Source organism: Zea mays, chromosome 8 (genome assembly GCF_902167145.1).
Source record: "Zea mays cultivar B73 chromosome 8, Zm-B73-REFERENCE-NAM-5.0, whole genome shotgun sequence".
NCBI classification, from domain to species: Eukaryota; Viridiplantae; Streptophyta; class Magnoliopsida; order Poales; family Poaceae; genus Zea; species Zea mays.
In genome coordinates, this window is record NC_050103.1 from 38,638,024 (window position 1) to 38,649,660 (window position 11,637).

The following is an 11,637-nucleotide window of genomic DNA, read 5'->3' on the forward strand; positions in this document are numbered from 1 at the left end:
TCTGAGGGCACATGCGTCCTTAACACAGGACGTTGGGCACTCAGATACCTATAAATACCCCCACACAGTGCCCGTGAGAGGCTAGATTAACAGAGCTTTTGCCATCTTGTGCGAGAACCCTGTTAACGTCACTGTCACCCTCGTTGGATCCCCTTGCAACTGAGAGCAAGTTCCAACAAATATATCCCTTTCGTAGCGTCAATCTGACTTTGCTTGATGGATGACTTCCCGAAGATGGTATGACTCGGCCGCTAGGGCCGATCTTCGGCATCTTCGTTTCCACTTTCCAAATCAAAGCTTTCGCTATCGCCAGAATCTTCAGACAACCTAGCTAGCATTTCATTCGTAATCTTCTCTGTGTTCGTCTTCTCCATAGCCTCGTAAAACCTAGCTAGTGCAGGGTCAACAACCTTCTTCTCTTTAACCATATAGTAAGAACTTGTGCGAATGCCGAAGCTCGCAAATCAAACAAAAGCTGGCAGAGCAAGAAAATCCAAGCTTGAAAAATGGCACAAGTGGTTGAGATGGCACATCAAATGCTATCAATGCGGGTTCCTATTTATATGCCCAGCGTATCACAACTTGGTGGCCTCCACATGTCATTGACTTTCACTATTCTAGCGAAGGAAAGGTGTTTTTTAAACCTTCGACTAAAGGCCTTTGTTCACGTCGTAGTCCAAATTTGTTAATACAAAAACAAATTAATACTGTGATGGGCTACTGTTGGGGGCCTTCCTCTTCCGAAGGCCCTCAAAACGTAACTAATGTGTTTTTCGGTATAACATAGACTGTTACAGGAGGCTTCGGCTTTGAGATGAAGGTGTGCGTGATATGAAGGTACGGTCTGAAGGAAGGGTGAACGAGCGCCGAAGCTGTGGCTGAAGGACCTTCGGTTTAGTATGACGACGAAGGTGGAAGATGAAACCGACCTAAAAGGGGATAGACTACTTAGCCCTTGATAGCTCGCCCTACGATTACCAGTAAATGTCAGGGATATAAATGTAATTTTGTCTGGGCTGTGTCCTGTGCCTATAAATAGATGAACAGTAACACCGTACAATTCACGCTGCATTGTAATTGCTCCCGCGTCATTCACTTTCTCACCTTTTGTCAAGCCGAAGGTATCAATGAAATATAAATATTGTGAACATCTATTCATGTTTATGAAATAAAATAAGAATGTAAACAATTCATTGCTATATTGTTATCATTTACATTCTTCTTCTGTATTTCATTTCGTGTTTCCTCATTTATATTTATTTACTTACCAAGATGATGAAGATACGTCTTTCATTACCTTCGTCTAAAGATTATTATATACAAAAGAAAATAATGTTTCGGAGGACGAAGATCTTTAATCATTAAATAATCGTGTTGCTTTGTTTTTTGTGTATAACATTCGAGAACAAGGAACATCAATAGTCCAAGCCACTTTTCCTGCCATCTGGCGCACATTAGTGATCGGTCCATCATTTCCTCTGAAAATGTAAATTATTTCATGTTTTCCATAAATTGTGTAATTTCATTTGCTTAATTATGTAATTGGATAGATTTTTATTTTCATAAATTATGTGTTTCATGTCAATTAACAGTCTATAAAATGAAACTAACGTAATGGTGAGATAGCTGCAAACTAGCGCTAAAGGTTGTACACTAAAACGTTAGGTAGATAAAGATAGACAAAAATCAATAGTACACTTAATAATTAATAATACAGTCAATAGCTAAGGCCAAATATAACCCTAAAATATCAGTTCGGTTTTTTTAAGTATAAAAGATGGTTAAAAGATTATATGATACAACCTTAAGACTATGAATCATAAATGTAGCTGAAAGATAACGTGTACGGAAAATTATGAACAGATGTTCTATTCACGAAAAGTATGTCCCTTATGTTTTCTCACTTAGCTCTTTAGAGACCACTCAAGACAGGGTTTACACATGCCCTAATGTGCCACGATCGGATGGTAAACATAAACATAGAACATCTGAATTTCGAGCATCCTTTTAGCTAGCCGAACTGTGATGAGTTCTCGCAGTCGGTCAAAATTGTCATGAAAAACCGTGAAGGCGTTAGTATGACCACAATTTCCCACAAAAAATTAATTACCGCCTCGCTCAAAATGACGACGAGTCGACGACTCTTCGGGATTGCGCTTTGACGCTCCGAGTTATCAGACACTAATCACTCAGACGGATCAGCTCGTGCATGCGCAGCACATTTCACACTAGTTATCACCAGTATATAAATACGAGAGCTCAATAGCATGGTAGTCTTATTCTTCACAAAGAAGTAGCCTGCTCTTGTTAGTTCTTACTAGCAGTCCAACAGCAGCCACAATGTTTGGCCGCGGTTTTTTCGGCAGTGAATCTCGTTCCAATGACCTAACCACTCGCCTCACTGTCCACTTTGGCTCCGCCATGATCGACACCACAGTCACCCGCGACGCCGCGGTCGCCGACGAGTGGGTGCGCACAGTCCGCGCCGCCAACCCGCGTGGCGCCCCTCTCATCGTTGGCCTCGACTGCGAGTGGAAGCCCAACTACCGTAGCTGGACGACCTCCAAGGTGGCCATCCTCCAGCTCTGCGCCGGCGACCGCTGTCTTGTCCTTCAGCTCTTCTACGTCGACCGCATCCCGGCGTCCATCCGGAGCTTCCTCGCCGATCCCGACGTGTTCTTCGTCGGCATCGGCGTCGGCGAGGACGCGGCGAAGCTGGCCACCGATTACGGCCTCACGTGCGCGTCGCCCGTTGAGTTGGAAAGCCGCTGCAATGACTACCTGGGATACTACACTGGAGGGCCGAGGCTGGGGCTCAAGGGCTACGCAAGGGAGGTGCTGGGGCTGGTCATGGAGAAGCCACGGGGTGTCACCATGAGCAACTGGGAGAAGCATGACCTCGAGGATGCCCAGATCCGCTATGCATGTATCGATGCGTACGTGTCTTACAAGCTCGGAGAGAAGGTCTTGGTCTTGACCGATTGAATTGCATGCTGGAACGTCTTCAACCCCGTGCTCGTCGGATTGTTCGTCATCTGGCGATTATCTTAGCATTGTCGTCTGCTTGCAGTGGCTAGCGCCCCTGTTTATCTTATCCAAATTAGATAATTAAATAAATGTATCGAACTACCTTTTAATATAATTATTTAAATTTCGTCTAGTAGCAGATAAAAACTAATTCTGATATTAGATATATGGCGTACAGTCATTCTCTTGCTTTCCACTGTTATCGTCTTGCTAATATTATGTACAGCTGGTTGTTCTACTGCTGTACCAAGAGTCGTAGTGGCCTTATTATTATTTATTACCGGTAGCTCATTTTGCTAGTAACCATCATGAAATTGATCTCCGTATTGGAGTCACCGAGCATTCCGTTAGATTTTGGAAAGCACACTTTTGATCTTGATTTATCTTTCAAACTTCCATGTTATTCATTGAAGAGAGACTCTAGAAAGTAAGCTTGTGACATTGAGTCAGCTACTAGTAATTTGTGTGGACTTGGTTTGTATGAACTTGATCTATCATTCATAATTTAACACCACAAGTTCATACAAATCAAGTACCTTAAAACCTCACTTCTTTCGCATACTTGAGTTAGTGTTATCATCAATCACCAAAAAAGAGGAAGATTAAAAACATCTAAGACATGTCATGTATGTCTTCTCTTGACCTTTTGTTCTTCCAAAGCCTGAAGGCAACATCGCTCGGTTGTATGTTCCCCTATTTATTAGCTTTTGAAAATAACTTTCGAAGCCTTCCATCGTGGTACAAAATCTCTTAAGATTATTTCCTAAAACAAACTTAGAGACTCTAGGTTAGTTATGGACCTTTGTAGCCTTCTACCCAATAGTACCCCCTCAAAAGATTATTTTGTTTTCTATAACGAGCTCAAACCACGAAATTCAATGAAGAGGGCTTTGTGTTGGAGGTCCAAAAAACACCTTCCATTAAGTTCATTATTGAAAACGATTACTTATTGAGTACGTCATTTCTTGATGAAAATGTAGAAGATGTATCTAGGCCCAAGTATGAGTGGTCTGCCTCCTCGGTTACTGTGTCACTTTATGATAGTATTACGTTTGACGGTAATAACATGACATTTACTGCTTCTACCTTGCATATTGCTTCATTGTGCCACTGCTTTCAAACTTCTGTGCATTTGGCCAGTCACAAATTATGAAGATGGTTGCATCAAGATGATTTCTAGACTTTCCACTCCTTCGTTTGGAGCACTTCAACGTGGTGACAACGCTAGCAGTACCGAAGAGCACTTTAGTTTAGCTAATGGACTTGCATTGGAAACTGTCATTCATGATCCCTACCAAGATGATGGTCCGAGTACTAGGGTCGGCTTTGAAGATGAGGAGTGTAGGTTCGACCAAGCAACAGATGAGGACGAAGGGGACTTTCAGTCGAGGAAGTTGGGCTACGTCGATATTGGAAAGTCAATGGTTGAGGACATTTAAAAGTTTGGGTATTTTGATGACTTGGATTCTATGCATCTTGGAGGTGAAAATAAACCCCTCAACCATGGGAGAACAAAGTTGGGTTGTTTAAGAGCTTCTTTTGTGTTGGACTTTCACTCCATGATTGTCTAAGTTCTGAAGAAGTACAAAGTTTACTTCCATCAGCTAACACCAACCACTATTATATGTATGGGGGTATTTATCTAGGCAATAAAGTTAGTTGGCTGAACCCCATATGGAATACTTTTGCCAAATCCATAAATTACATTATCAAACGAAGGTTCATGGCAAAGAAGGCCTACACAACAACTTTGGGTGTTATAACTTCCGATACTGAAAGGATTCTATGGCGTCATTCTTGCTTACCAAAGCAAATGGCCCAACAACTAGGCAAAGGAATGGTTCTACTTCAAGGTCAACTACGAGAAGTGGCCACATATGAAGGATTTGATCATGAGGTCGATCAAACCATCCTTCACCATCAAGAGTCCTTTATGTAGTATGAGTGATGCTGCCCAGACAACAATGGTAGCTGAGAAGGATTTACCGAAGGTCCTTAAGTAATGAACCTCGATGTTTTAAATTTGTTTTAGGAGGCATGTGACATAGCCTTCGGTTACGTACTTCATCGGATGGAGGAAACAAAGCATGGCTACATCATTGGGATCTGCTTTGTGAAGTAACATTTGAGACAAAGCTTCGTCTAAACCCAAACGTTGAAAAGACGAGGGAGCTCAGGAGAGACGTGTGCAACACGCCTCATGAGTGAGAAGACAAAAATACCCTTATGTGATTGTATAGTTCTTGTATAAAGGATTTGCGGTATCAATGTAATTTCAAACGAAGATGTACAATGTTAGGCCCCTATAAATAGGTGAATAATGCACATGCATCGGGGACCTTTTGAGCAATTCACATACTCCCACTACCTTTGAAGGGCTTAGTCTTCAAAGATGTTCCTTTGTACCCATCTTTGGACAACCAACGTTTGCTCCAAAGGTACCTTGTAATCGAACTTGTAAAATAATGGAGATGAATGACAATGATGTTGCTTCTTTGATTGATTCTCTTTGCATTTTAATTACACATATACCTTTTTAATTGTCTCTATCTTTTTCCTCTTGCCTTCTTGCATTCATTAGTGAAGGGAGAAGGTACTATCATTTTGACTGTGCAGCCCTATTGTGGTTCCTTGCATGAGCTTAATTTAATTGGTGACCAACATTTAGTGCCCACCTTCAGTGAACTCACGAACTACCACAATCATCATGCCTCCAAAGAGGCCTAGAGTTGGTAATATCAACTCTAATCTTAATCTAGAAGACCATGAGCAACTCAAAGTTATTTAGCCTCCCAAGGTCATTAACCGAAGGGGGTAGAAGAGAAAAGTCATAGTTCCACAACTACAAGATGACCTCGACCAAGAAATAGAAAACATTGAAGCCATTCAAAAAGATGTTGAAATGCAGAGACAGAGGATGCTTCAGGGCTGCTCAGCTACAATAACAGATTGACAAAGCATCAGAAGAATTACATGGGATGAGAAGAGAAGAAGAACAAACTCATAACCAATGTCACCATGATGTAAGAGACAACCATCTAGAAGGGAAGAACTATGATGCCTTCATCTATGATAGTACATCTTCTTTGTCAGTTGACCTCTAAGTAGCAACATGGCTAGCTCTTTACATACCACCGCAACTTCCCATGTATGAAGGTTTATTGGACCCCAACCAGTTCTTGATGAGCTACAAATAAACTATATCTTCATTTAGTGGAAATACAGCAGTGATGGAAAAAATCCTTCATCATGGCAGTAAAACACATAGTGCAAACCCAATACTCTTCCCTTCGGCCAAGATCAGTCCCATTATGGCAGAAGCTAAAGGATTTTTTACTCACAAGCTTTCTAGGTTTCTAAAAAAAAGCTAGTGACCGCCCAAGCTCTTTTTCAGTGTGCCGAGGACCTGAATGAATATCTTCAAGCTTATGTCCAAAGGTGTCCCAGATGACAAAAGGCACACAATGTTGTTGTTTCAAACTAGCACCAACGAGCAAATTTATACATGCGCGTTTAGGCCTGAATGGTGTGTTCAGTGGGTGCAAGGGTTATATTGGTTCGGGCAGAATGTACCTACTTTAGTCTTCGGTTGCTCATGCTACCAATACCTGATTGCTCGTAGTAGGGGTTACAAGTGGGCCAAAGAGGGAAGGATCCCAAGTCTCTATGTGTTCATGTTCTCTTAGTTTTGTCTATATCGTGAGGCCAACCCCCCCCCCTTTTATAGACCAAGGAGTGAGACGTTTACAGATGGTGTCTCTTGGAAGTGAGCATGTCTTGGGATAAAAGAAAGGATTCCCCATAGTAAAACCTTGTTGTGTGTCGGTGTCTTTCCCCATAGAGTTCTTCTGCTATATCTCTAAGATTATCGGGGAGGTCGCGATCGGTGCTGGCGACGAAAGCCCAGACACCATCATTACCATTCCACGTTCGTTTCTCCCCCTACACTGACCTTCTGCCTTTGTAGTATGTCCGCTAGTACCTATTTTCTCTTGATACAGGGTCGTACGACTTCGAGGGACTCAAGCCTAGGATCTATAACCTATAGGTCATGAGTGGGAGGAAGACCGATTCTATCTGTGTCATATCCCGCCGATCGAGGTAGTTAATGAGGTGTGCGCAAAGTTGACGGTGCGGTTAGTCTGACAAATACATGAGATCCACTCGAGTGGGTTTCGACTGATTCGTTTGACCCCTTCCACCTGCCTTCGCCTCATCCACCCCCTTGGCTCGATGCGGGGGTCATCCCCTGGTAGGGTGGGTTCTTAATTGACTCTGAATGGATAAACTCAATGTTATCCACCCACTGACTTGTGCCCCCTAAGGACCTAGGGATCCAAACCCCAATAGTAGACCCCAAGCCCCTAAGGGGAGAATGTCTCCCTTTAGTGGCTTCCTTCGCGGTGGGTTGGGTGGTGCATCTTCTTCATTCAACAATGGGCTTTGTACTTCGTGGGGTTTGAATTGTCCTTTCAATCTCTTCATGTTTTGGGTAGCATTCCTCTTTTGCACTAAATATTCCAGTAGCGATAAGTATGAGGGATCTCCTCTCTCAAGGATTTAACCTCGACCAGTGTTGTTCGAGAACCAAGGAGGCATGTACTTGCTAGAACTCATTCATCCACGAGTGTCATATTCTTTTGGCACTTATAAGCATAGGGGGTTGTTGTTCGTCGTGTCCGTACCCCACGCCTCCCCTTTTCTAGGCCTAGAGTTTCTCCTCATGCCGGATGGATTTTAGCAAGTGGACGATCGATGGATCCTTGTTGCGGAGGAGGCCATTGCGTCGTTGCATACCGAAGTAAGGTCTCCTTTGGCTCGAGGTCATCATCATTGTTATTTGACATCTAGTTCTTTGCTTAAGTGCGGAGCCCCATGCTGGTGGTGGTCGGGACGTGCTTCCCTCCATCGGGTCATCCTGGTTAGGGTCATGGGACACCCCCATTGTCCTCGATTTTCGAGTTCTAGGGAGCCTTTCTACTCGTGCCACCCTTGACGCGCCCGACGCTGAGGCAGATCATCTATAGGCCCAACTTGTCGAATCTGATGATCGTGTGGCTGATAATGTCCTTCTTTAGTGTTTACCTCCATGTCTCATGTCTGGCTTATTCTCATTCATGTACTCTCTCTCTAGAGATAGGCCAAACTATAGGAGCTCCGCCACCGGGCGAATCAGGCTATGGAGTGCTCCAGGGTTCGTGGTCTATCCCTTGTGGAGCGCTTGAACGACATCCCTAGACATGTTTTGGACATCGTGGAGTTCGACGTTCATCGGGGAGAGACCATTGCTCTAATTGTCGGGGAGCTCTACTCTGGTCACATCCTCTTGGACATGGTCGACCTTTCGCGCAACCTTCCGAGTGAAGCGTTGGAAGAGATGTTGGGTTATCATATGTTTTTCAATTTAGTATTATTCATGTCTTTTCAATTAGTATTTTGTTTCAATTGAATTACATGCATACTAGGTTATCGTATGGTAGGATTGCTCGATTAGAATCCATATGTTTGAGCAAACCTACATGGTTCAAAATGATTGATAAAGCAAAGCACATAGCTTAATTATAATTCCTAAATAGATGACAATGTTGCATGTTTTTAAGCAATATACTTCAAATGGTGTCATTTTGACCTACGTGTGCCAAAGTTCAGATTATAGACAATTTGCCCCTCTTGATCTCAAAATCAAAGTGCATGCCCCTCTTTGAGACTAACACCTGTTTTCAAGTTTATTATGTGTGTAACAGTCTCATTGATAGAAAATGGAGCCCCCACAGAACGACAATGCTTCCACTTCAAGAACCATTATCCAAATATTTCGATTGGTATCATTTACATGTCTTCTTCAATATTTGAATATGCTATGACAATTTCACATCTTATACCCCCGTGTTGTCATATATGCATATGTTGTTAAATGTTTTATTTAGTATCTCTAGGATATCCTCTATCATTTACGTATGCCTAGTTTTAGGGGGAGTTAGTCTATTTCAATCATGTCTTGTTCCTCTCGTTTTCATGTGCTTTTCCTAAGTAGAGGGTTTTTTCGACTGGAGGTAGTACATATGTTTCTCTTAAGGGGGAGATTGTTGTTCCAAATGGGGAGAACTTTCTTTTAGGGGGGAGAAATCCTTTTTAGAGGGCAAGTAATTTCTTCCTATGTGCTTTATCATGTCTTCCTTTTCTGTATTTGATTCCAAAGGGGAGAAATTTGTGGACCAAAGCAACCAAAATATATCAAATAGCCAAAACCACCAATTTTAATTTTTTGATTCTTTCATTTGGTTAACTATGTTGGTTTCGGTCCAAAATAGGAAGTATATATATTATGAAGTTAGGGGGAGGCTTAAGTCTATAACACACATTGGGGACTAGTTGTATATGCAAGATTGTGCTTAATTTATAAATGTCCTCATATCTATCAATTTGGTAGCTAGCTCATACGTCTTGCTTATAGACATGCATCCATAGCAAGTAGATTGCATATTTCAATTCTGTATTTAATATTTGCTTGCTTTGATTGTGTTGTGATCAATCACTAAAAAGGGGGAGATTGTAAGAAAAATGGACCCTGACCCATTTGACTAACTGATTTTGGTGTTTGATGAACAACATAACCAATGAACTAATATTTTTCAAAAGTTTGTGTTTTGTAGTTTGCAGGATGCGAAGTGGATTGGACTAAGTCTCTAAGGATGCAACACCTCAAAAGAAAACCTAAAAGACAATAAGAAGACTTACAAATATTCAGCACAAGTCCAAGACACAATACCGAGCCCAAGTGAAAAGACAGAATAAATCCAAGAATGGGCTGTCAGCTGGCGCACTGGTGGCTCACCGGACCGATCCGGTGGTGCACCAGACCGTGTGCGCAGAGAGCACTTGAATTGGCTCTCGGACAGCTACCGCACCGGACTGGTCTGGTAGTGCACCAGACCATAGTCCAACGACTAGTAGCCAACAATCATTTGACGTGGCGGCACTAGAACGTGCGGGTGGCACTGGCACACCGGACCGTCTACAATGCAGTCAGAGGCAACGACTAGCTGACATGGAAAGTCCAGACCAAACGGTCTAGTGTGGTCGCAGACAGAATCTGCAGCCTTTCCACAAACGACTAAAATTGAGTGGATGCTCTATATAAACCACCCTAGCCGGCCATTTGGAGTTGTTGGAGCACAATAAACATATCCAAAGTATAGATGCATATTTCTAAGAGCTCCATCGCACAAGTGCTTAATAGAATAACTCGATGATTAGCGTAGGTGATTTGTGAAGTGCTTAGGTTAGTTAGACCACATTAGCGCTTGCTCTATATGTATTCCTAGTTGCATGAGTGATGTTAGCAAACCCACAAACCCCTCGGCTCTTGTGCAAGACATTGTAATTATATCGAGTGCGGCAAGAGTCTTGCAAGACCATATCAGCCGTGTTTGATACGACTATCACCGTGTATCGGAGGGAATGAGATCCGCGACATTTCGACAGGAAGCTCGATAGTGGAGACGGCTGGGAGCATCCGAGAGAAGCCAGAAGCGAAGTACCACTTGCACATGGAGAAGGTCTGCGACTCTTTACCGAGTTACTCGATTGTGGTGCTTGGCCCTCGCGTGGGCTACCCTTTGCATAGGGGCACTAACGAGGATTAGTCGGGACCTTACGTGGTTTCAGATACCTCGGTAAAAATACCGGCATCGTCCCCGAGAGGTTGAATCTCTACCTTTGCTCTTTAACTTCCGCATTTACTAATTACTTAAGTAGCAATCTTTACTATTCTTAGTTTAGAATATGGGACTGAAACTTAGGTTGGAAAACTCATTTTGTGGTATAGATAGCAATGCTTAGACAAAACCTAGTTTGCGCATTCTAGTTTACTTAATTGCATAAGTTTTGTTCTAGGGTTTTATTTGTGGCCTGGTTTAGTGAGAATTTTAGAAGTCTTAATTTACCTCCTCTTAGTCATCCGTGTTTCTTTTAGCTACATTGTTGGTCCACTCACGGATGCATATTGTTTAGGCCTACTACAAAGATAATTTTTTACACCCCCTCGAATTTTGGGCTCTGTACTATCGCACTTGTTGCACGTGCACAAAGCCCGTTCCTGTTCATAGGAACCATCCCACCCACCATATTTAGCATACCAAAAATTAATGTTCAGTTAGAAATTGTAACAAAAATAAAATGATTTATTGTTTAAGAAAAGGGTTATAGGTTTATGATAAAAATGTTCTAGTTTTATGAATTTTTCTATGTTATATTGAAAAGGCTTCTAGCTTTGGTAAAAAATATACCGTCTTAATAAAGTATATAAAAAATCTATTTACTTATTTATAATAACCTAATAGTTATCATCGTTGTTCCCATTATTTAAAACCAATATTTTACTTGCCTTTGGCACTGTTCTATTGGGTAGAAATATGTACAATCGAGGAAAATAGAAAATAAAAAGGGAGAGATAGATAAAAAATAATTTGTAAAATAAATATGTGAAAAATAATTTCTTACAAGTTATTACTAGGCCCTCTAAAATTTGTCTAGTCGTTTAGTTTTTATTTATACCATTAGTTTTGTAATTAAATTATATGTATTATTATAATTAGATTAAAACATCAT

The 11,637-nt window shown here is 41.8% G+C and overlaps 1 protein-coding gene across 1 annotated transcript; it reads left to right on the forward strand.

The window, feature by feature from the left end:
- The first annotated feature begins 2,340 nt into the window (after positions 1-2,340).
- LOC103635089 (Polynucleotidyl transferase ribonuclease H-like superfamily protein) lies at positions 2,341-3,053 on the forward strand. The gene has a single exon (XM_008657639.2). It carries the CDS (start codon positions 2,341-2,343, stop codon positions 2,983-2,985), a length of 645 nt encoding a protein of 214 aa, XP_008655861.1. The 3' UTR covers positions 2,986-3,053.
- Positions 3,054-11,637: the final 8,584 nt, after the last annotated feature.

Coding starts and splice junctions, on each gene's coding strand:
- LOC103635089 (XM_008657639.2), top strand. CDS start 2,341: ATGTTTGGCCGCGGTTTTTTCGGCAGTGAATCTCGTTCCAATGACCTA.